This window comes from Mytilus trossulus, chromosome 10, assembly GCF_036588685.1.
Source record: "Mytilus trossulus isolate FHL-02 chromosome 10, PNRI_Mtr1.1.1.hap1, whole genome shotgun sequence".
Taxonomy (NCBI): Eukaryota; Metazoa; Mollusca; class Bivalvia; order Mytilida; family Mytilidae; genus Mytilus; species Mytilus trossulus.
In genome coordinates this window covers 26,311,439-26,334,264 of record NC_086382.1, presented here as the reverse complement: position 1 = coordinate 26,334,264, position 22,826 = coordinate 26,311,439, and the positions used below count along the sequence as shown (strand labels likewise).

General features: G+C 31.4%; 1 protein-coding gene across 1 annotated transcript; it reads left to right on the top strand.

The window, feature by feature from the left end:
• The first annotated feature begins 7,748 nt into the window (after positions 1 to 7,748).
• LOC134687116 (26S proteasome non-ATPase regulatory subunit 13-like) lies at positions 7,749 to 20,631 on the top strand. Its single transcript, XM_063547116.1, has 13 exons — positions 7,749 to 7,897; positions 9,882 to 9,960; positions 11,527 to 11,561; positions 11,926 to 11,981; positions 13,117 to 13,160; positions 14,211 to 14,297; positions 15,497 to 15,668; positions 16,344 to 16,423; positions 17,358 to 17,483; positions 18,189 to 18,251; positions 19,111 to 19,191; positions 19,438 to 19,554; positions 20,330 to 20,631. Exons 1-13 carry the CDS (start codon positions 7,797 to 7,799, stop codon positions 20,423 to 20,425), a joined length of 1,137 nt encoding a protein of 378 aa, XP_063403186.1. The 5' UTR covers positions 7,749 to 7,796; the 3' UTR covers positions 20,426 to 20,631.
• Positions 20,632 to 22,826: the final 2,195 nt, after the last annotated feature.

Genomic DNA, 22,826 nt, shown 5'->3' with positions numbered 1-22,826 from the left:
CATTCCTCTGTCCATATTGTAAACTTTTTGATTTGTATGAGGCCCGTTTTTAAGTTGAGAGAAATGTTACAGATGTGGTTAACATTTGAGGATACGAAGTGAGATGAATTGTTTCACAACGGTTTTGGAAACATTGAAATGCCCGCCTAGATGTAATGCGGCTCAAGTTCAGCATGTCAAAAATTCCATATGCTCAATTTTTTGGAAACTAAATTCTTTCAAAAAAAATAACAACGCCAAAAGTTGTTGTCTTCTGATCTCAGTAAAAAATATACAAATGGTTAGGCATGGTCAATTACTAAAAATAACATTATCATCCAATACCATGGCATGCAGATTTTTTCAAGTTCTATATTTAAAGTCACGGGAGTTCCTCAGTTGGAGGCGTATTAGGAGTATTGATTCATATATGTATAACTTGAATTGTATTGTTTGACCCAAACAGCTTCAACTGCACTTTATATTCTAAAAATAAAGCACAGTAATGCATTTACTTTTCTACATTGGCTAGAGGTATAGGGGGAGGGTTGAGATCTCATAAATATGTTTAACCCGCCTCATTTTTGCACCTGTCCCAAGTCAGAAGCCTCTTTTAGTCTTGTATTATTTTTATTTTAGTTTCTTGTGTACAATTGGAAGGACGTCTCCGGGTGCGGGAATTTCTCGCTACATCGATGACCTGTTGGTGACCTTCTGCTGTTGTCTTTTCTATGGTCGGGTTGTTGTCTCTTTGACACATTCCTCTTCCTTTTTCAATTTTACAGTGCATGTAATTTGTTCATTATTTTTTTTAGAAAACAAACAGCTTTGAAGATTAATAAAGATTTTTTTTTATTTTTCCCGAATGTTTCAATGATCGAAGAATTCAAACATAGCTTAAATATTGCATCTTAATGTACAGAAAACAATGAGACACTGACTGTGGAAATGGAACACTAAAACTATAATTGCCATTTTCATGAAAAATATGAAATTGATATTGCCTGGTTATAGAACAAAGAATTTTAATCGGATCCGACATAAAGTTAATATAATGATGTTGTTTTCCGTATTTTTAAGACTTCTCAAATAATACACGATGGTCTTGATGTATAGATTCTGCGTACTGATGTTGTGTATCATCTTAACAACATGTTTTATTGTTCTTTTATTTGTTTTTGTTCTATTATTAAGATTACTTTTACTGTTGAATGGTTTTATGTGATATCCGTTTGACGTGGCTCGGTACTTATACATCTCGTCAATGTGTTTGTATTGGCTTTCATTTTTTGGTGATTTGTTTTGTATATGTGACTCTTTGTATTTCTTTTGTGCTTATAACGTGACTCTGTACTTTAAAAGATCCCATCAGTATGATATTTGTCTATAATATGTCATTATGATATATTTCTATTATGAATTACTATATAACGTTATATACGTTGAACCACAAACGTCAAAATCAATCAATGTCGTAGTGGAATTAACAATTTTTGGATTCTCATAAATTCTATGTATAACTTTTGGACTAGTTTGAATCTCGGTCTATTTCTGTAATTTATTCTTACATACTTTTGATTTTTGAACCCTGCATGCGTACATTGCCTATGTAAATTTTAAAATTGTTTGTATGCACATTGAACGACGTGACGTATATAATTTTTCTGACGTCAGACACTCAAATCAATCCATGTGTTCGTAGATAGTAGATGTTTTTGTGTCCTGTTAAATTGTTCCTTTTAAAAGTTTTGGATTCTCATAAATTCTATGTATAACTTTTGGACTAGTTTGAATCTCGGTCTATTTCTGTAATTTATTCTTACATACTTTTGAGCTTTTAACCCTGTATGCGTACATTGCCTATGTAAATTTTAAAATTGTTTGTATGCACATTGAACGACAAATTTATGTGACGTATATAATTTTTCTGACGTCAGACACTCAAATCAATCCATGTGTTCGTAGATAGTAGATGTTTTTGTGTCCTGTTAAATTGTTCCTTTTAAAAGTTTTGGATTCTCATAAATTCTATGTATAACTTTTGGACTAGTTTGAATCTCGGTCTATTTCTGTAATTTATTCTTACATACTTTTGAGCTTTTAACCCTGTATGCGTACATTGCCTATGTAAATTTTAAAATTGTTTGTATGCACATTGAACGACAAATTTATGTGACGTATATAATTTTTCTGACGTCAGACACTCAAATCAATCCATGTGTTCGTAGATAGTAGATGTTTTTGTGTCCTGTTAAATTGTTCCTTTTAAAAGTTTTGGATTCTCATAAATTCTATGTATAACTTTTGGACTAGTTTGAATCTCGGTCTATTTCTGTAATTTATTCTTACATACTTTTGAGCTTTTAACCCTGTATGCGTACATTGCCTATGTAAATTTTAAAATTGTTTGTATGCACATTGAACGACAAATTTATGTGACGTATATAATTTTTCTGACGTCAGACACTCAAATCAATCCATGTGTTCGTAGATAGTAGATGTTTTTGTGTCCTGTTAAATTGTTCCTTTTAAAAGTTTTGGATTCTCATAAATTCTATGTATAACTTTTGGACTAGTTTGAATCTCGGTCTATTTCTGTAATTTATTCTTACATACTTTTGAGCTTTTAACCCTGTATGCGTACATTGCCTATGTAAATTTTAAAATTGTTTGTATGCACATTGAACGACAAATTTATGTGACGTATATAATTTTTCTGACGTCAGACACTCAAATCAATCCATGTGTTCGTAGATAGTAGATGTTTTTGTGTCCTGTTAAATTGTTCCTTTTAAAAGTTTTGGATTCTCATAAATTCTATGTATAACTTTTGGACTAGTTTGAATCTCGGTCTATTTCTGTAATTTATTCTTACATACTTTTGAGCTTTTAACCCTGTATGCGTACATTGCCTATGTAAATTTTAAAATTGTTTGTATGCACATTGAACGACAAATTTATGTGACGTATATAATTTTTCTGACGTCAGACACTCAAATCAATCCATGTGTTCGTAGATAGTAGATGTTTTTGTGTCCTGTTAAATTGTTCCTTTTAAAAGTTTTGGATTCTCATAAATTCTATGTATAACTTTTGGACTAGTTTGAATCTCGGTCTATTTCTGTAATTTATTCTTACATACTTTTGAGCTTTTAACCCTGTATGCGTACATTGCCTATGTAAATTTTAAAATTGTTTGTATGCACATTGAACGACAAATTTATGTGACGTATATAATTTTTCTGACGTCAGACACTCAAATCAATCCATGTGTTCGTAGATAGTAGATGTTTTTGTGTCCTGTTAAATTGTTCCTTTTAAAAGTTTTGGATTCTCATAAATTCTATGTATAACTTTTGGACTAGTTTGAATCTCGGTCTATTTCTGTAATTTATTCTTACATACTTTTGAGCTTTTAACCCTGTATGCGTACATTGCCTATGTAAATTTTAAAATTGTTTGTATGCACATTGAACGACAAATTTATGTGACGTATATAATTTTTCTGACGTCAGACACTCAAATCAATCCATGTGTTCGTAGATAGTAGATGTTTTTGTGTCCTGTTAAATTGTTCCTTTTAAAAGTTTTGGATTCTCATAAATTCTATGTATAACTTTTGGACTAGTTTGAATCTCGGTCTATTTCTGTAATTTATTCTTACATACTTTTGAGCTTTTAACCCTGTATGCGTACATTGCCTATGTAAATTTTAAAATTGTTTGTATGCACATTGAACGACAAATTTATGTGACGTATATAATTTTTCTGACGTCAGACACTCAAATCAATCCATGTGTTCGTAGATAGTAGATGTTTTTGTGTCCTGTTAAATTGTTCCTTTTAAAAGTTTTGGATTCTCATAAATTCTATGTATAACTTTTGGACTAGTTTGAATCTCGGTCTATTTCTGTAATTTATTCTTACATACTTTTGAGCTTTTAACCCTGTATGCGTACATTGCCTATGTAAATTTTAAAATTGTTTGTATGCACATTGAACGACAAATTTATGTGACGTATATAATTTTTCTGACGTCAGACACTCAAATCAATCCATGTGTTCGTAGATAGTAGATGTTTTTGTGTCCTGTTAAATTGTTCCTTTTAAAATTGTTATACGATGATGACTGATGTACCCATATTTTGACTATTTTATTAATTGTGACTGTTTATTTAACGCATCATGTAAATGTAGCGGAATTTGATGAGACTGTTATTAAAGTGAGAGGGTTAGCGCTATAGAACCAGGTTTAATCCACCATTTTCTACATTTGAAAATGCCTGTACCAAGTCAGGAATATGACAGTTCTTGTCTATTCGTTTTTGATGCGTTTTGTTTTTTGATTTTGCCATGTGATTATGGACTTTCCAAATTGATTTTCCTCTGAGTTCAGTATTTTTGTGATGTGACTTTTTACCATCATGAAACTTGATATGTCCCTTTATTTGATATTGCCGAACTAACTGTGAAGCCAAGGGGCCTAATAATAGATCAATAAACATGATATTAAAATAAGAAGATGTGTTAAAGTTACAAATGCGATGTCTGAGTATTACAAGCTATAGCTACTGGTAGAAAAAGGTCCGGTAAAATTAAATTTTACCAAGGATGGGAGAGGACTTGTTATTTGAAAGACAGAGAAAACACAGACTCCTTCAACATGATTTTTTTTTATATCAGTGTCACGATTCAGGAACTTTTCAATATTCCCAACTATAGCATCCGACGAACGAACGAAACAGTTTTTTTGGTGTTTTTTTTTAGTGAGAACAACATTTTATCAAACCACATTTATATCTTTAATATCAAAATAAGGAGATGTGATATGCCGGATTGTCTAAGTTCAAAAAACATTTAACGAAAAACATATATGACAGACATGAACCAACGACAACCACTGAACTACGGGCTTTTGACTTGATACATGTAAATAAAGATTTTGGCGGGGTTAAATGAGTCTATGTGCGCTCATTTCTCCCCAAAACTAGCACAACACAAGACCAAACTATAAAAAATCAGTTGAATGATCGGATCATCATTTAATACTATCATTGCCAATATCAGACCAGGTGCTGATCCAGTCGGTCTGTCAAAAGGGGGGTCCAAACCACGGAACACACTGAAACGTCTGCAAAATAAAAAAAAAAAAAAAAAAAAAAAGATTTCAACCACCAAATCTCCCTCTCCCCGCATACCGGATCCGCTAATGCAGACTGCATCCATTAAAATAAAAGCTTCAAACATCAGTAACACTTTTGAGTGTGTAATTTAGACATGTAAAAGACTATATTTCAGAAAAGGTACATGTGAAAATTCAGATAGCAAACAGTGATTTTTCGATGTTTATTTGACATTTTTGATCGCTATATTGTGAGACAATTTTGATCGTTTTACACAGAGCTTATCATTCTAAGGAAAAGGTTTGGATGCAAATAGCTTTCTTATTGTTTTACTTTTATTGATTTTTATTTACATAAAGAATGTTTTAGCTACCAAAACTTGAAGCAGAAACGTTATATAGTAACATAGGAGTTCATAAAAGTTTCCATCAAGCAACTTGTTATTTTGCAAATGTCGAAACCCCGCTTGACTAGGGATAAAGTTTTGACATACATTATGTAACATACGCCTTATCTTAGAAAACTGATATGGGGTAATTAATGTTGATCAACCCATAAGGTAAAGGTTATTGAATCACATATGGCGAGATTATAATAAGTTACAGAAGGGACAGTCATCCGGCGGAGTTAACTAATTAAAATTTAAAACATTATAGTAGAAGCCCTGGATGCTTCATGCTTTGTATACTAATACAGATGTCTCATGATATTAAGTTTCCATCTGACATATAAGCATTATTTTTTTACCTTATCATTGGCCATTGACTACTTACAGCCGATTGCATTAAGTTTGTAGGTAAAGCTTATATCTTAGGTTAGCTTGTTTGCTAGATGAACCGTTTACCTAATCCAATAATAACTTCACGGTAAAGCTAGCAAGCAAGCTAACCTTTATCAACACACTCATTACAATCAGCTGTAAATAAGTGATTGTAAATTTCTCTCTTATTATGAGTAATAGGATTAGTATATTTCGTATGTACTAACATTGCCAATTTCTCATGCATGTCAGACTTTTCACTTGGCCATGCCCTCATTACGTGGATCAGTGAACAAGGTTAAGTTTTCAAGGCAAACTTTCAAAATGCAGAAAATTTAACCGTGCAACCAAAAATCTGTAGTTCTTAAATTTCAAGTACAAATCAAGTACTGTAAAATACAGGTACTTAAATATTACAACAATTCGTAACTTAACACAATAGTACTGAATATTAAAAGTAGATGTTCAGTACTACAGATTTGTGGTACATAAATAGTACCTATGCAAAAGTAGCTGTGTATACTATTACACCTTCATTAGCACTGAACACCGGCGCTTGTCTCAAAATTTGTTTCCGCCTATATACCTTAATAATATAAAAAGGTTATGTACATTGTTATTTTATGGTAAAAAAATCAACAGCTATCCTGTACTGTCATGCTTTCCTCAAGGCTCAGTTCTTGGCCCATGTCTTTTCCTATTTTATATAAATGACATGCCAGACAACCATCAAAAGTAATGTTCGCCTCTTTGCAGATGACACTGTTGTGTATTTAACAATAAAATTACACTATACTGACTGTCACCCCTTACCAAATCAGACTTACATAAGTTAGAACAATGAGAGCCAGAATGGATAGTGGCTGTTAACCCAGACAAATGTGAAATCATCCACATAACAAGAAAGCGTGAACGGCCTATCAACTTAAGGTATAGACTAAATGATCATATATTAAAATCAAAAGACAAAGCAAAATATCTCTGCGTTACCATCATAAACTATTAGATCTGACATCGAAATAACATCACAAATAATAAAGCAAATGCATTAATTACTGAGATTTATTTAAAGAAATGTAAAAACCAACAGAATAAAATCAACAGGAGTTGCCTACAAAACATATGTCAAACCAAAAATAGAATATTGTAGTGTTGTTTGGGACCCCTGGCAAAGACTACAAATACATAAAATTGAAATGATCCAGAGAAGAGCTGTCAGGTATACACTAAATTAACACAGCTACCAAAGCAGTGTAATAGCCAAGTCATACTTGAACACCTAATTATGCTAACCTGCATTACACCAATGAAAGAAGAAATGATGACATCAGTCAGCATGCTACAAAATTCAACACCAATAGTTATCCATCTCAAATATACAATATTTAGCACCATCAAAAGAACATAAATGTGTGCAGCCATTCTCTTCGAGTCCCTCAAACTACCATTCAGTATATTCATTTTTTCCTAGAACAATAAGGTTGTTGAATTTATTACCATGATACAAAGTAGAAAGAGGGCAAGGTAGTCTGTAGCCCAGACTAAGAAGCATTTATATAAGTCTGGTGCAAAACAAAATATATATATTGCTAGATCAAAATCATATCTAATACTTAATTACTATATCATGTATATGTATATACAAAATTATATAAAATAAACCTTAAAAAAAGTTTTTGAAAGTTATTGTAAATATGTTCAGATTTTAAATTTGTTCCCTAGTATGTGTCTTTTTGTAATCTTCAACATATCGAAGTTATTACTTTTAAAAGAAGTATTTTGAAAATGTAGAGATGTAGATGTAGAGAAAATATTGATACGTGAAAATAGTACAGATGCAATTGTGATAAACATGCGTTCCATACAAGGATACGAAATTTGTGAATTATCTCCCTTTGAATAAATCTTTTTCGTTTGTTCAAAAACATATCGTCATGCCGAGAGACGTTGGTGCCTTTTTAGCCGAACAGCAAAGAAAAGCGACTGGGGATGTTGCTACAGAATGGGGCCAGCTTGAAGAATTCTATAACAAAAAGTATAGTTGACGTCCGGTTCATTTTTACTTCAATATTCTAAATATAAATCACCGGTATTTGATACCGATCACTGACACTCATGACTGAAACTCCACTTTTTCACTGAAATAGTAAACAAACCTTCTCCTCATTGGAAAGAACATATAACAGTCTTCATTTAAATGCAGAAAATATGTCGAAAGAGTCTGGGAGATCAACTCAGCTTCAGAGAGGCTGTCAAAATTTCCTAAAAGCCTTTGTTCTGCTTTGTTTGATTTGGTCTTTTTTAAGCCTGATAGATCTGAAGATATCCCATAAACAGTGATTCCGGGTCTATTCACCCTGATACACCTTATCGCTAATCTCGGCTGACCCCAGAATCTGTCCCACTTGAATTATTGACGTCATGCAATTACAAATGAACTATCACTTTTCCATTGCGTCATCAGATATTTTGCATTATACTGTCATTGACTGTAGTATACTGTTTTGACGTCAAAATTTTACTGAAACTTGTGTGATGTCCAGTAAGGGCGGACATATAGCGATAAGTTCACCCCCACCCTAGTATCTGTTCGCCAAGGGTCCATTCCTACTGTGTGTTTTTTTAATGTTGTTGTTGTTCACTTATCACTACACTAACAACAGGTATGGCCTAAATCCCGTGGTCTAAATTCTGACCACAGGATTTAATAATTCGACGAGACTAGTACATCATGGGCTATGTTTCATTATATATTATACTGATAGCAAACCAAAGAAAAATTATCACATTTATTACCTTACGGCTTACCCTACTGAGTTCTTACAGGAATCAAAGATACCAGCTCAGTTTGTCAAGAACATGTTAACACGCTTGATGGTTATTTATCTGCGCTTCTACCATGGGGTTAATTAACAGAGTGTACTTGATTTTTGCGGTATCGCAGTATTAACATTTGAGGTCAGTTTCCTATCAGTTTAATTAGCCAATTTTATTAGCGAATCGTTGAATTTGTAAGACTCGTCTAATTAATGCCAATGTGACAATAGCTCCAACCCGTTTCTTCGGTACGAAGCTATAGATAGAATGGCGGACCAGTTTACGTGTCTGCCTTGACCTAATTTTTATGGTTCACTGGTAAAAATTGAGCTTTCTTGCTTAACATGCTTGAGTCTGTTTCAAAGAAACTATAAGCAATAAGTCCACTATACAATGTATTTAGTGTACATGTATTAAATGATTGTTAGGTGTACATGTATATATTTGTTTGGTTATTTGAACTTGACCTCATTTTTTAGGATCATGTTATTAAGTTTATGTAATAGTTGTAGCAAAGCTTTCTTTTTAGGCCTATCACATAATATCAATGGTTAGTAAAGAAGGCAAGACATTTCAACTTGTGCTCTCTTTTTAAAAGAAATAGGAAGAACGAACGAATGAATGAACCCAGGGCAGGATGAACAGGGAGAACAGACCCATACATGTACCATAAGCAGTCATGGCCTTAATATTACAATGTACCTATTTTACAAAGATCTGTGACATCATGCTTCCCTTGAATATTAAGATACTAAAGGGAGCCATTAAGCTAAGGAACTGTTTCTTTAGCTCAGTTGGTTAGAGCTCAGATTTGTAAAACCGTAATAGAAATTGGGGTTTGGAATTTACCAAAATGATGATTCTTCAGATTTTTCTTAGGAATGTATTACAAAATTAACAAAAATTTACAGGACCGAATATATTTTTACAGTCCATGTCCTGTCGGTCATGTGCTAGTTTTGACAACTGTGATTTTCTAATAAAAATCATGTTCTTAATGATTACACATGATCCATGGTCAATCCTCACAATTTCAGTCAAAAGTGAATGACATAAATTGTTGAAGACCCACTCTTCTCAATCTTATTGTGACAGGGTAATGCAGTTATTTGAAAATGAAAAATGGGACTTTATTAAAAAATGATGTTATATATGATAATTATGTAAATAGTACCATTCATTTTATTAAATTTATCTTCCAGGTTATGGCATCAGTTAACATTGCGGCTTCTGAAGTTTGTGAAACATCCAACATTTGCCAAAGGAGATGGCCTGGTTAAAGTGAGTATGATATTCATGATGGTAAAAGCCCTTCATGTTTGGCTAGGTTTACATCATTTCTTATTCATGATATAAATCACTTATTTAGTAAAGTTTTTGTCATAAGGATTGTATTAAATTTGTGATTTCAGGGCATTTTATAGCTGACTATGGAGTATGGGCTTTATTCATTGTTTATGGCCTTACAATGACCTACTATAACTATTAATTTTTGTGTCATTTGGTCTCTTGTGAAGAGTTTTCTCATTGGCAATCATACCATATCTTCTTTTTTACATATTTCTTTTAAGAACCAAAATTGTTCTCATTAATCTTATCTTTTTATCTACCCGGTATTTGTTTGTATTCAATATTTTATGAAAATAATTAAAGTTTATGCTCTTTTTGGACCCATAATTGGAAATATAATATCTTCTTCTTCTTCTATATAGACAAAAATATACTTAGTGTGTAAACAAAATATTATGGTTCCATTTTTTACACCTGTTTGTGCATACAACATGTACAATTTACATGTACGTACTCTTACTCTAGATTATTTTTTTTCCATTGATACTAATATTCTCTTTATGGAAAAAATTTACTTTTTATGGATAATTGATCTCATGTTTCTGCATACAAACCTACAAAAACATTGGTACTTTGTTGAGCATTTGAATAAATGGCTCACCATGCTCACCTTTACTCATTGTTACTATGAAATTCATAAAAAAAACAATATGCTATGAATAATAGTGAATCCACAGTACCTATTTTAGTCCAGTGAAGTTTTTGAAGCCTGGCTTATGCAATCATATTAGTCTTTGGTCAACTGTCTTTATATATTGATACAACCAGTCTGCACCCAAAATTTTTTCAACTTCTAGTCCTTAGACCAATATTCTGACATTTTTCTTATTAGGCCAAACAAAGTTTTGCAAAAACTTACTAGTAACTTGCTAGTCCAAATGAGATTTTACTAGTCTTGGGCATCAGACTAGTGACTAACTGTGCAGACTGGATACAATGCCCCAAAAAAACTTTATTGAATGTAAATAGTCTGATACTTTCTTTAATAGTTTAATAAAATGCAATTATATTGAGTGCAATTGAATATCACTGAGATTTTTATGATAATTTGTCACGTAAACATGGTAAATGCCTCCTGTAATTCAATTTAACAGGTCCAAAAACAACTCAGGACAGGAAATTTTATTAGCTGTGTTATGCATGACAATTAACTAAAATTATATTCGTGTTCGGTTTCAACATTGTTCAAAGAGAGCTGAAAGGTATCAAATTCATCAATTGAAAACAAACTGACATTGTCATGGCAAAACAAAAAGACCAAACACAAAAAAACAGTATAAAAAACTTAACATGTAAAACAAAGGACTGAGCAATAAAAACCCTCATAGAATTTAGGGGGATCTCAGGTGCTTCTGAAGGGTATGCAGATCCCTTCACATGTGGCATTCATCTTGTTGCTTATATAAGTTTATTATGCCAACCTATTTAGAAGATTAATTGTATATAAATCATTAATAACGAATGAATTATAAACACAAATCTTTGTATTAATTTCAGTTGTACGAGCATTTTATATCAGATTTTGAACACAGGTAAGTCTACAGTTATATTACTAACCTAAGATTGATCTGACCTTAACCTGTTACCACTTTTACATGAATCAATGATCATGTGAAATTATGTGATATTCAAAGAACAAACATTTATCTTATATTTTTTGTCCCATTGAAAAAGTTTGTTCTTGATTTTTTTGGGATTTTCACGAATGTAAGAATAGATGATACTACATCTACAGTACTAGTACTAAATAGAAACATAGTTCATTGCAAAACTGTAATAAGAAGGTGTTTTAAACTGTTTTCAATATATATTCAAATTATTTTTATCTTGACTGTATGGTTTTTTAATATAATTTGTAAATTGTCTGGAATATTTACTGGGTTACTGTATTTTCAGGATAAATCCACTTGCTTTGGCAGAGATGGGAGTTTGCATTGTCAGACAAATTACAGGTTGGTCCTCTCTCATAGACTATTAAAATTACCTTTAATATTCTTTAAGGATTTCACTTTTTATCAAGAGGTCAAATGTAATACTGTTATTACAAATGTTGATATACATATAACATGTGTAAAGGAAGTACACCACTAATTCATGGTCCCATTGCTTTCTGTGTTAAATTCCTCCGTTTCAAGCAGGCACACCTCTTTTGTTTTAAGTTAAAATAAAGTTGCAATGATTGCATTTCAAAGCAACACTTTATGGTGTCTTGTACTGAAAAAATCAACATACCTTACATGGCATATAAGAAAGAACTGGTTCCCGGAACTTCAGATGTACCATATGGTACTTCAGATCTGACAAACTGACAAAATGTACCCTCTTTTTAAAATTTAGTGCAGTTTTTTTAATATTCAAAATTTAAAGTCCAAAAGTGTTCTACAATGATCACCAGTCCTTCAGCTTTCATTTGATACCAAAAATACCTAAATATTCTACTTATTTTGAAAGTTACACTCATGCGTAGGAACTATTTTGTGTTAAATATGTACTACTTTCTGGTATGTGCTTTCTGGCCGGGCCTGAATTAGTGGTGTTACACCTAAAGACAAAATCCATGTTTATAAAAAATTCTAACAAGAGTCAACAAAATAATGAAAGCACACAACAAAGATCATGTTTTTATGACAAGTTGAAACCCAGTGATAAAAAGTAAAATCACAAAAATACTGAACTCTAAGGAAAATTCAAAACAGAAAGTCTGTAATCAAATGGTAAACTCAAACACATCAAAAAAAGGGATAACAACATTCCTGACTCGATACAGGCATTTTCTACATACATGTATGATAGTCTGAAAAAAAACCATTATATTGACACCAATGTATGAACAAAAAATACGACATTATAGGTAAAAATGTCAAAAGTAGGAGTACAGCAGTATACATTGTGCTATTATCTTTATCACTATATAAACCAAAAAATATGTAAACAAACATTGACACAATATATCACACTCAATGGATTATATTAAGTAAGGAAAGGTAAACATGATTGAGGCATGGATGTAGTTTTTGTCTAAGGAGGGATTTGTGCAGTTGTGTAAAGGTGATGTCATTTTTTAATTTGAACATTTTTGTATTTCAGATTCAAAAGCTGGAGTAGAATTTTTAGAGAAACTGAAAGAGAAGGTATTATTAAGTATCTCTTGTTGTAGTTCCCTTGGGGGGGGGGGGGGGGGGGGTGGGGGGGGGTCGTTATGGCTCCAATCATTTAGCAATAAGGGACAAAGAAAGAGGAAAAACAAGGGTTTTTCAGGTAAAACTGTGTCTTGTTCAAGCAATAAATAAGTTTGTAATACATTGCAATGTATGTAAATAAAATCAGAAAGTTGTCTTTTTGAATTGAATAATACATTCATCTATTACCATTGTGAAAAGTTTTACACCATGATTTTGAGTATAAATTTGAAAATGGAAATGGGATATGTCAATCAGACAACAACCAGACCAAAGAGCATATAACAGTTGAAGGGCACTAATGGTCTTCAAAGCAGCATGAAAATCAATGTTTGTCCATCAAATAAAAAATATTTTCCAGGATATTTATTTTCCATTGCAAGAGACGAAATATGAGGGGACAACACTGGTCAGATGTATCTTCTAGAATAAGACAAATTATTTCTTATGCAGCAAAAATACTGCAATCTGATTGGTTGACTAACCCGGTGTTAATAACACCCCATCCTTGTTCACCCGGGGATAAATAAAATGTTGCTAAAAAAAATTAAAAAATAAAATTTTGCCAAAATAAAGAAAAAAAAATATTTAGAAAATGCTAAAAAAAAAACCAACTTAACAATGTACAGCAACATGGACATTGAAAAAATATTACGCTGGAAATTTTCATTACCATTTTTACAATTTTACATCCTGGTTTCGAAATGAGTAAAGGAATTGTTCATAAGAAATAAATTAGTTATCTTGGTGTAATCAGGGGTGTACGGAATTTTACACCGTTGTTGAAAATTCATACGCCCGGCTGCACCTCAGGGTGTATGAATTTTCAACAACGGTGTAAAATTCTGTACACCCCTGATTACACCAAGATAACTAATATTACAGCAAAACTAAAGCTAGTTATTGTAAAATTAGTGATAACATGCAATAACAAATTTTGGATTTGACATTAGAAGATATAACAGACATGCATTTACGTTTTAACAACTTATTTACTTGTAGGTAAAAGCCAGTGATGAAGCTAAAGTACTATGTATGACTTCAAGTGGACTGATCTGTTTAAGGACGAAAGAAATGGAGAAAACAAAGGTTAGAGTCGTGCGATAATATTGACAATTTTTATATTCACATAAAAAAGTGGTTTTAGTATTTACAGTTTTCTTTGCCACTACATTTATAGACTCTAGGAACTTACTATAAAGAACTTTTCACATAGATAGGAAGTATAAAGATTATTACTTTTTAAAGAGCATTGTAAAAATACATAACATAAAATATCGCTGAAACAACTGTCTATTGTTAGGTATGGAAATATTGCATGCAGCGATTTAATCAATTCATTCTCACAATTAATACATATGACACATGTTTGATGCATCCAGTGAACCAAGCACCTTATAACAGTACAAGCTGGTAGAGTAATAAGGATTGATGACATGAAGTTTGCTGTGGTTGTCTTAAAACCTCGGGGAAAATAATGATACACAAAGACAACAACATTCTAGATAACTACAAGCAAATTCTTTATAATGGTCTGCATGTTTGAAAGATACTGGCAATTTATTATTAACCTTTACATTCACTTTCATTTTAACATTCTCAAACCTTATATTGGGATGTAATGTCTTGTTAACAATTATAACACTATATTCACCGCATTTTATGTACTTCAGTATATTTTTCCTATCATTAACCCTTTCCTCTATGGATCATGTGGATACTTTTCATTAAAATACTTGATCTGCATAGAATTTTTTCCATTAAAAAAAATCAGGTTTAAATTAATAATGCATTGCCAAAACAGATATTTCATAAAGGAAATTCCAGTCATAGATTCTTATGAATATCCTCTTGCTATTAAAAACAACTTTTATTAAGTCTGATGAAGTTTTTTCGTAGGTGAGACATTTCAAGTGAAGGACTACTCAGGCGTCAAAAGGCGTCATTATGGAGTAAAGGGGGTCGCTTCAAAAGGCGTCATTATAGAGGAAAGGGTTAAATTGTTCTGAAGACGCCAACGTAAGTGGCGAAACATGTAGACCATAATAAGGAATTTCCTTGCAGTAATCTAGGATGTTGTTGTCTTTTTGTGTATTCACAATTAGTATATATGTTTGATATAGAGCTATTGCAGTAACTATGGGCATAGGTATTAGTTCTTTCTTTTGATCTGCAAAAAATGACTTCTATTAGTACATGTAGTATATTTTTTTATTGTTCAAATGGATCAGACAAAATAATACAGGTTCACCTTTTTTATACCATCATGGATTAATTTATATTTTCAGAGTCTTGTTGAAGAATGCCATGGTATCATGGAAACATTCGACGGTGTTACCACAGTACACAGCAGGTTTTATGATTTATCAAGTAACTACTACAAATTGATGGGAAACCATGCCGACTACTATAAAGAAGCTCTGAGATACCTTGGTTGTATGCAAATGGAAGACATAACAGGTATGAAGACTACTCATCATTATCCTTGTTCTGTTAATAGATTGTTTATTCCATGTATAAGATAGGAATAAAACATAAAACTGTACCTGTAAGGGATGACATCAAAAGTTCAATGAAGGATAAAAAACTTCATTCATATAGTTTTTTCACTGACCCCCCTATCCCCCTCTTAACTTAATTTGGGAAAAATTGATTGACCAATAAGAATATATGTAAAATTGATGTCAATTTATACAAAACATGCAGCAGTTTGACCCCCACCCCCAAACTATTTGAATTAAGTCTTCATTGATTTTTTGATGTCATCCCTAAGGATTCATGTTTATATGACATTTTATGCAACTTAAAATTATTCAACCAATATTTTTTTAATACTCATATGTTTTCGCTCTGAAAAGTATAGATTAACAAATTTCAAACAACAAGGAAACAATGCCTCTGAAATCTAAATTTTAGAATATCAAATTAAAAACATTAAATTTGTTAAACAATGAAAGGAATTTTTTTTCGTAATTTTGAATTTTCCCCAAATTTTTTTTTAATTTGTTTGGAATTTTAATACACTAGCAATTTTTCAAAATTACAACATATTGCCTGAAGTGCTTTTATTTCACTGAAATCTACTCATCAGCATATTTTGCTTCTAAAGCTCTGTCTTCTGTTCTTTTTTTTTAGCATCAGAACAAGTAGAGAGAGCCTTTAATTTAGGTCTAGCAGCCGTGTTAGGGGAAGGTGTTTATAACTTTGGAGAACTGGTAAGAAATTATTATTATGAGAGCTATGTAGGATTCATTATCATTTATTGACAATAAAGACAAGAAATAAACAGCCTATAATCTTATTTTTTTTCCCCAATGTTAACCAGGGTTACAATGAATAGATAGACATTCTTTAATTGATATTTATGAGAGCTTTTTTCTTACTTTTCTTGCATGTTTCATCGAGCAGTATATGAAAATATGAATTTGAAACATTTATTATCTTTTGTAGAAAATAAAATTGCTCAATGATTTTGTTTTTGTTATGAAAAATTATATTTTAGAAATAAGCAGTATATGAAAATATGAATTTGAAAACATTTATTATCTTTTGTAGAAAATAAAATTGCATAATAATTTTGTTTTTGTTTTGAAAATTTATATTTTAGAAATAAGCCAGAATTATTAGCTTAAAAAATGAATCACAAGAATTTTAGTTGATTCCCAAGGAAAATAAAACTTGCAAAAATAATGTCTAATTAAGGGGAGACAATTAAACCGGATATCGTGGCAAGTCCATCAGTTTTTGCAGAAAGTTGTATAAAAATATATCGTGAAAAATAAAAATTATATATAAGAGTTTTTTAGAATCTGACAGTAGAATGGCAAGCTGTTATTGTTTTATATACAAAAAAAATATATTATCTTCTTAAAATCTTTATTGAATATTGTAAATTTGCGTGCATTTACTATTGCAATTTTTTAAGAAAGGACAAAAAATGTGAGATTGATTATTGCAATTTTAGGAAAATCTGCATACAGTTATATGTATCTGATATCAGATTGCGAGTTCTTATTATTGCGATACTTACCCAGTCACATTATTCCCATTGATAAAAACCTTGTAATATTTTTTTAATTAACAGTATACGTTGTGTTATTGAGAGTTTATTACTGTTAATCTTCCATTTTATTATATTATCCATTTCAGCTGGCTCATCCTATCTTAGAATCTCTAAAGACGACAGATAAGTCTTGGTTAGTAGATCTATTGTTTGCCTTTAACAGTGGTAACATCCCTAGATTTGACGAACTCAAAAGAAGCTGGACAACACAGGTATACTAGTACTTCATTTTGCTGTAAAACATATTTAAGTTACTACTGTACATTGAGATCATTTTGTTTTGATAGAGTTTTGTTATTGTGAAAATTGCCATCTGATAAGTTTCTCAAAAATAAAATGATGTTTTTAGTTTGAAACCATTACTGGTAACCAACTATTTTCTCAAGCAATTTATTTTGACAACTTTTGCTAGAAAAAAAACAACAAGTGAAATATAAATCGTTGTGAATTGAAAAACTTGAATTTTTCCTTGTGTATCTATTTCAATTATATTTGAATTAATAGAGTAATCAAATCACCTCAAAAAAGGGTCAGAAAGAGATAAACACGAAATAAAGTATATGCTAAATTTAGTTGGTTGACAGTAAATTTTTTTTTATCATTTCCTGAGAAAATCCAGGGAACTAAACCTCATGAGGTCAGCTTAATTTGAAAGAGATTAATTTAATGTGTGATAATAGGATAATGATCATTATTTATCTATCCCCTGAAAGAAATTTTATTATCATTTCAGTTTTTCCAAGGGAAATAATTCAAATATATGTTAACAAAATTAACGGTACCAATTTTCTTGCACCAGATGTGCATTTCGACAAAACATGTCTCTTCAGTGATGCTCGTGGCCAAAATATTTGTATTTTTTCATATTCACGTTATTGAAGACTAACATATAAAGATATATGATTCTGTATTTTCAGCCAGATTTAGCAGCTAATGAAATTCCAATGAGACAAAAAATATCACTGTTATGTTTAATGGAGGTAAGTGTTGGTATTTCAACAAGCATTATCAAGAAGTTTTTATTATGAAGGAGAAGGTCCAATTATGAAAGTGGAATTAAATGACAAATTTCATTGGTTATCGTATCTTTGAACTACATATTAGCAGACACAATCAGTTTTCTTAAAAAAATCAATGCTTTTATTGTTTATTGTTTTATTATTATGATATTGGTTTTATTGGTAAAAATCTCTTTACTTCTTTTCACTAAAATTATTAATATAAGAGCTTATTATGTTTAAAAGTTGCATCTTCTTGCTGGCTGTAATCAGTATTTTTTGTTGAATTTATTTTGTTTGAACAATGCTGAAGTGAAGTGATTTAAGACAAGATTATAACAATAATCACATAACTAGGAAACTACAGGTTTATCTTCATAGTTTTTGACAAATTTCTCTAAATGCCTTCCATTTTATTTTAACCCTTTCCTCCATTGAAATTTTTCTTTTGCATACTTGATTCGCATAGGATTTTTTAATAAAATGCTGAACAAATGCTTTAAAGTATTAAGGCATTGCGAAAAACAACTATTTCATCAAATAAATTTAAGTCTGATATTCCTATGATATTCCTTTCCATATTGGATACAAATTTTATTAGGTCTACTGCAGACACTTTTCAGTCAAAGTGTTTCAACTGAGGTACTACACAGGCGTCAAAAGGCGTCATTATGAAGTAAGGGGGGTGGCGTCAAAAGGCGTCATTATGGAGGAAAAATTAGATCACTATCAGAAGTGACAAAAAAATTACTTCCGAAAAATTAGGACCCAATTAGTATATATATACAGAAAATCCTGTAACTTGCTGCGTGATGAAATTAATATTAAATATTTTTTGAAGATGACATTTAAAAGACCAGCCAATGACAGACAGTTAACATTTAAAGATATTTCTGCAGAAACAAAGTTACCAGTAAATGAGGTATGTAAAAATGGAAACAAAATTTCCTTTAAAAAAGATGGGTATCATAATTATGGAGATCATTGATTCAAGGCTTTTGGTGCCAAATAAATGAAACTATTAGTATTATAACAACCAAAAAAATCCAATTCATGGTATGTAGTAGTTTAGTTAGTTTCTAGAAAGGAAGCACATTCATAATTATGTATGTAAAGTGGTAACATATCTCAAACCTTGATAATAATCATATATTTTTCACTTTTTTAGGTTGAACTGTTAGTTATGAAGGCTTTGAGTTTAGGCTTAGTAAAAGGATTTATAGATGAAATAGACCAGAAAGTATCACTTACATGGGTCCAACCTCGAGTATTAGATCTACAACAGGTAAGATCATAATTTAGGGGGTTGATATATATATAGTTGTATTGAATAAAAGCATTTGATATCTTGCATAATTTACTTTATTTAAGGAATGACTGTAATAATTTTTCTTTCTATGAAGAAATAACATAAAAAATGTGGTGTACACTGAATAATGCGCGTAGCAGGTTATTTGCAGTGTGCAGCTCATTTTTTATGTTATTTTGAATAGACTGAAAAAATATTACAGTCATTTCTTATAATTTAATTCTATATTCCATTTTAAACCGTAGAAAACCATGAAAAAACGTTGATGACGTCATGGTCACATGACTAAATTATGTCTATGGGCTCATAACAAAATAACGCTAGCCAATCAGAAGACATGTTACATCAAAAATTAAATTAATTATTTCTTATTTAAAACATGCATGAAATAAGTATTTCCCATTGGACATTAAGGAAACAAAATACATCATTATGTACATTTTTGTAGTTAATGACCATATCAATGATATTTCATATCAACACAGAAATACTGACTAATGAGCTGGTGATATTCCCAGAGATGATATCTCCATAAGCAGTGACAGATCCAGAAGGGGATGGGGTGCTTTCTGGGGGTTTGAAACTTTGAACCCCACTTTTTGTGGACAATCAATGCATTTAAATGGGGACATATAGTTGAAACCCCCTATATCACTCCCTGACATTGACCCAGTGATTGTTAATAAACTCATCACAGATATATAAGGATTAGGTTATACTTATAATCATAATGATATATTTTATATTTTAGGTATCTACAATGCAGAAGAGATTAGAACAATGGTGTTCAGATGTTTTAACCATGGAGAAATTAGTGGAATTGAAAGCACATGACATCCTCACTTAATCATAAAACAGTGCTCTATATTATTTATACTTTTGTTATAAAGAATTCATGTTTTTAAGTGAATTATAGAACAAGGACGTGACAGATACATTACTTATGGAGAAAAATTGACAATAACATAACAACAGTATAGATTTAACCATCTCAAATCATTGTAGCATTTCATACATGTTGTTAGTTATTATTAAAAGACTAAAAAAATGTTATTTAGGCATTCTTTTCTATATTGTATTGTGTATGAATTCATTACCATGGGGGACAATTGTTTTGTGGATTAGGGGGAAATTAAATTCCTAGTTTTTACAAACATTGCATTTAAGCCTGTAGGAAAATCGTATTTTGTTGTAAGAATACCTAAATTCATGGTTACCTTAACTCATGAAAAAACAAAAAAAATCTGTAGTTCTCAAGTAATAATAAATCCAAGCATATCTCTGACCACTCGCAATCTGAGATGTTTTACCTGAACACTTGCAACCTGAGCTGTTATAAACACTGGATATATTGAAGACTACAATTAGTACTAGAGTTTTTGTCTCTACTGTGACAAAAATTGCAGTATACTAGACATAGGGATTACTATCTGGTGGCGATGTGAACTTTTTGTATTATACAAATATAGCCTTTGTGTGAGGTCGATACAAGGATATATTGACCTGAAAGAAGTATATTGACTGAGGACAAAGTCCAAGGTCGATATACTTCTTTGGGTCGATATATCCTGTATTGACCTCATACAAAGGCTATATTTGTTATATCATTAATTTCCGACCATATTTGTATCAAAATCGTCATTAAGGTTTGTTGGAATTTTATAGATATTACATTGTCTCCTTGACAAAAACAACATATTAGTTGTTATTTCATTTACTTTTTTTTTGACATCTTATGTATTTGAAGATTTTTTTCGTCAAATAATCGATCACAGATATCATGTGTTTCAAAACGATTAACAATATCCTGAAATTCATTACATGACGTCACAAAGTATATCGGTTTTTAGATATTCTAAAAATAACCGTGCGATATGCTTTTTGCTATCCACCATTTTCTCTCTACCTTCGAAATATAGTTTAACATGTGACTATCCCTAAACGAATCAAATTTGTTAAAATATACGAATTAATAATATAAAGCTATATATTTCAGAAGGTAGAATCTGTCATATGTCCATTAACCTTCACCTCATTTTCATTATTCAGCATCTGCTTGTAAAAAAATTAAAGATTTTTGTATTGTTCATTACTTTTAATGAGAAGTAGTATTACTAAATTAGGTATATGGGTTTCTTGCAATGTCTTCATATTTGTCAGACAGGTTCGCCTTATCTCAACCTCATTTCATAGATCAGGGATCAAGGTAAAATCTACCGGTATGTGATTAGGTCCATTTTTCAGATACAAAAAGAAAGTCAACTATAGGAGGTATATGGAATGATAATAAGGGGTTCAATACATGTCAGTCTGGCAGGTTTTCATCTGATCTTGACCTCATTTTCTAGTGTTTTCACTAGACTTCATTTCATGGATCAGTGAACAAGGTGGTTTTTGTGGTCATGTCCATATATCGCAGATACTTTAAGTAATAGGTTTACAATATTTTGTTTATGTAATGATTTTATGGTGTACATGTTCAACTTCCAGGTGTCATCTGACCTTGACCTCATTTTTAAGGTTCAGTGGTTAAAGTTAATTTTGTGTTTTGGTCTGTTTTTCTTAAACTGTATGCAATAGTTCAACTAAATTCAATGTATGAAAATATTTAACAATATACATGTCAGTCTGGCATGTTTTAATTGATCTCTACCTCATTTTTAGCTCACCTGGCCAGAAGGGCCAAGTGAGCTTTTCTCATCGCTTGTCGTCCGTCTTAGGCTTTAACTTTTTACATTTTGAACTTCTTCTAGCTATATATAGAGAACCACTGAATGGAATAAAACCAAACAGAGTATAATGTTCCTTATGAGGTGTTGACCAAGTGATGTTACTTTGTAGCCAATCCATCATTCAAGATGGCCACCAGCGGAGGACTTATTTCAACATAGGACCCTATGGGAAATGCATACAAATGATTTCTTGAAGAGAACCACTGAATGGAATAAAACCAAACAGAGTGTGAATGTTCCTTATGAGGTGCTGACAAAGTGTTGTTACTTTTTCTCTGATCCAACATCCAAGATGGCCACCAGTGTGGTACTTGGTTTAACATAGGAACCTAGGGGAAATTCATACAAATGTCCTCTTTTAGCGAACCACTGAATAGAATAAAACCAAACATAGCATGAATGTTCTTAATGAGATGCTGACCAAGTGTTGTCACTTTGTTGCTAAGGTAGCAATAAACAGTTAGGAAAAAATACTAAAATTTGCCCTTATGAATTTTACCATTCCCTTTTCATTGC

What these genes read in the sequence shown, in the direction of transcription:
- LOC134687116 (XM_063547116.1), top strand. Translation starts at nt 7,797, where the DNA reads ATGCCGAGAGACGTTGGTGCCTTTTTAGCCGAACAGCAAAGAAAAGCG. An exon ending in CATTGTCAGACAAATTACAG is followed by an intron (nt 11,982 to 13,116) that starts GTTGGTCCTCTC and finishes TTTGTATTTCAG; the next exon opens with ATTCAAAAGCTGGAGTAGAA. An exon ending in TAGAGAAACTGAAAGAGAAG is followed by an intron (nt 13,161 to 14,210) that starts GTATTATTAAGT and finishes ATTTACTTGTAG; the next exon opens with GTAAAAGCCAGTGATGAAGC.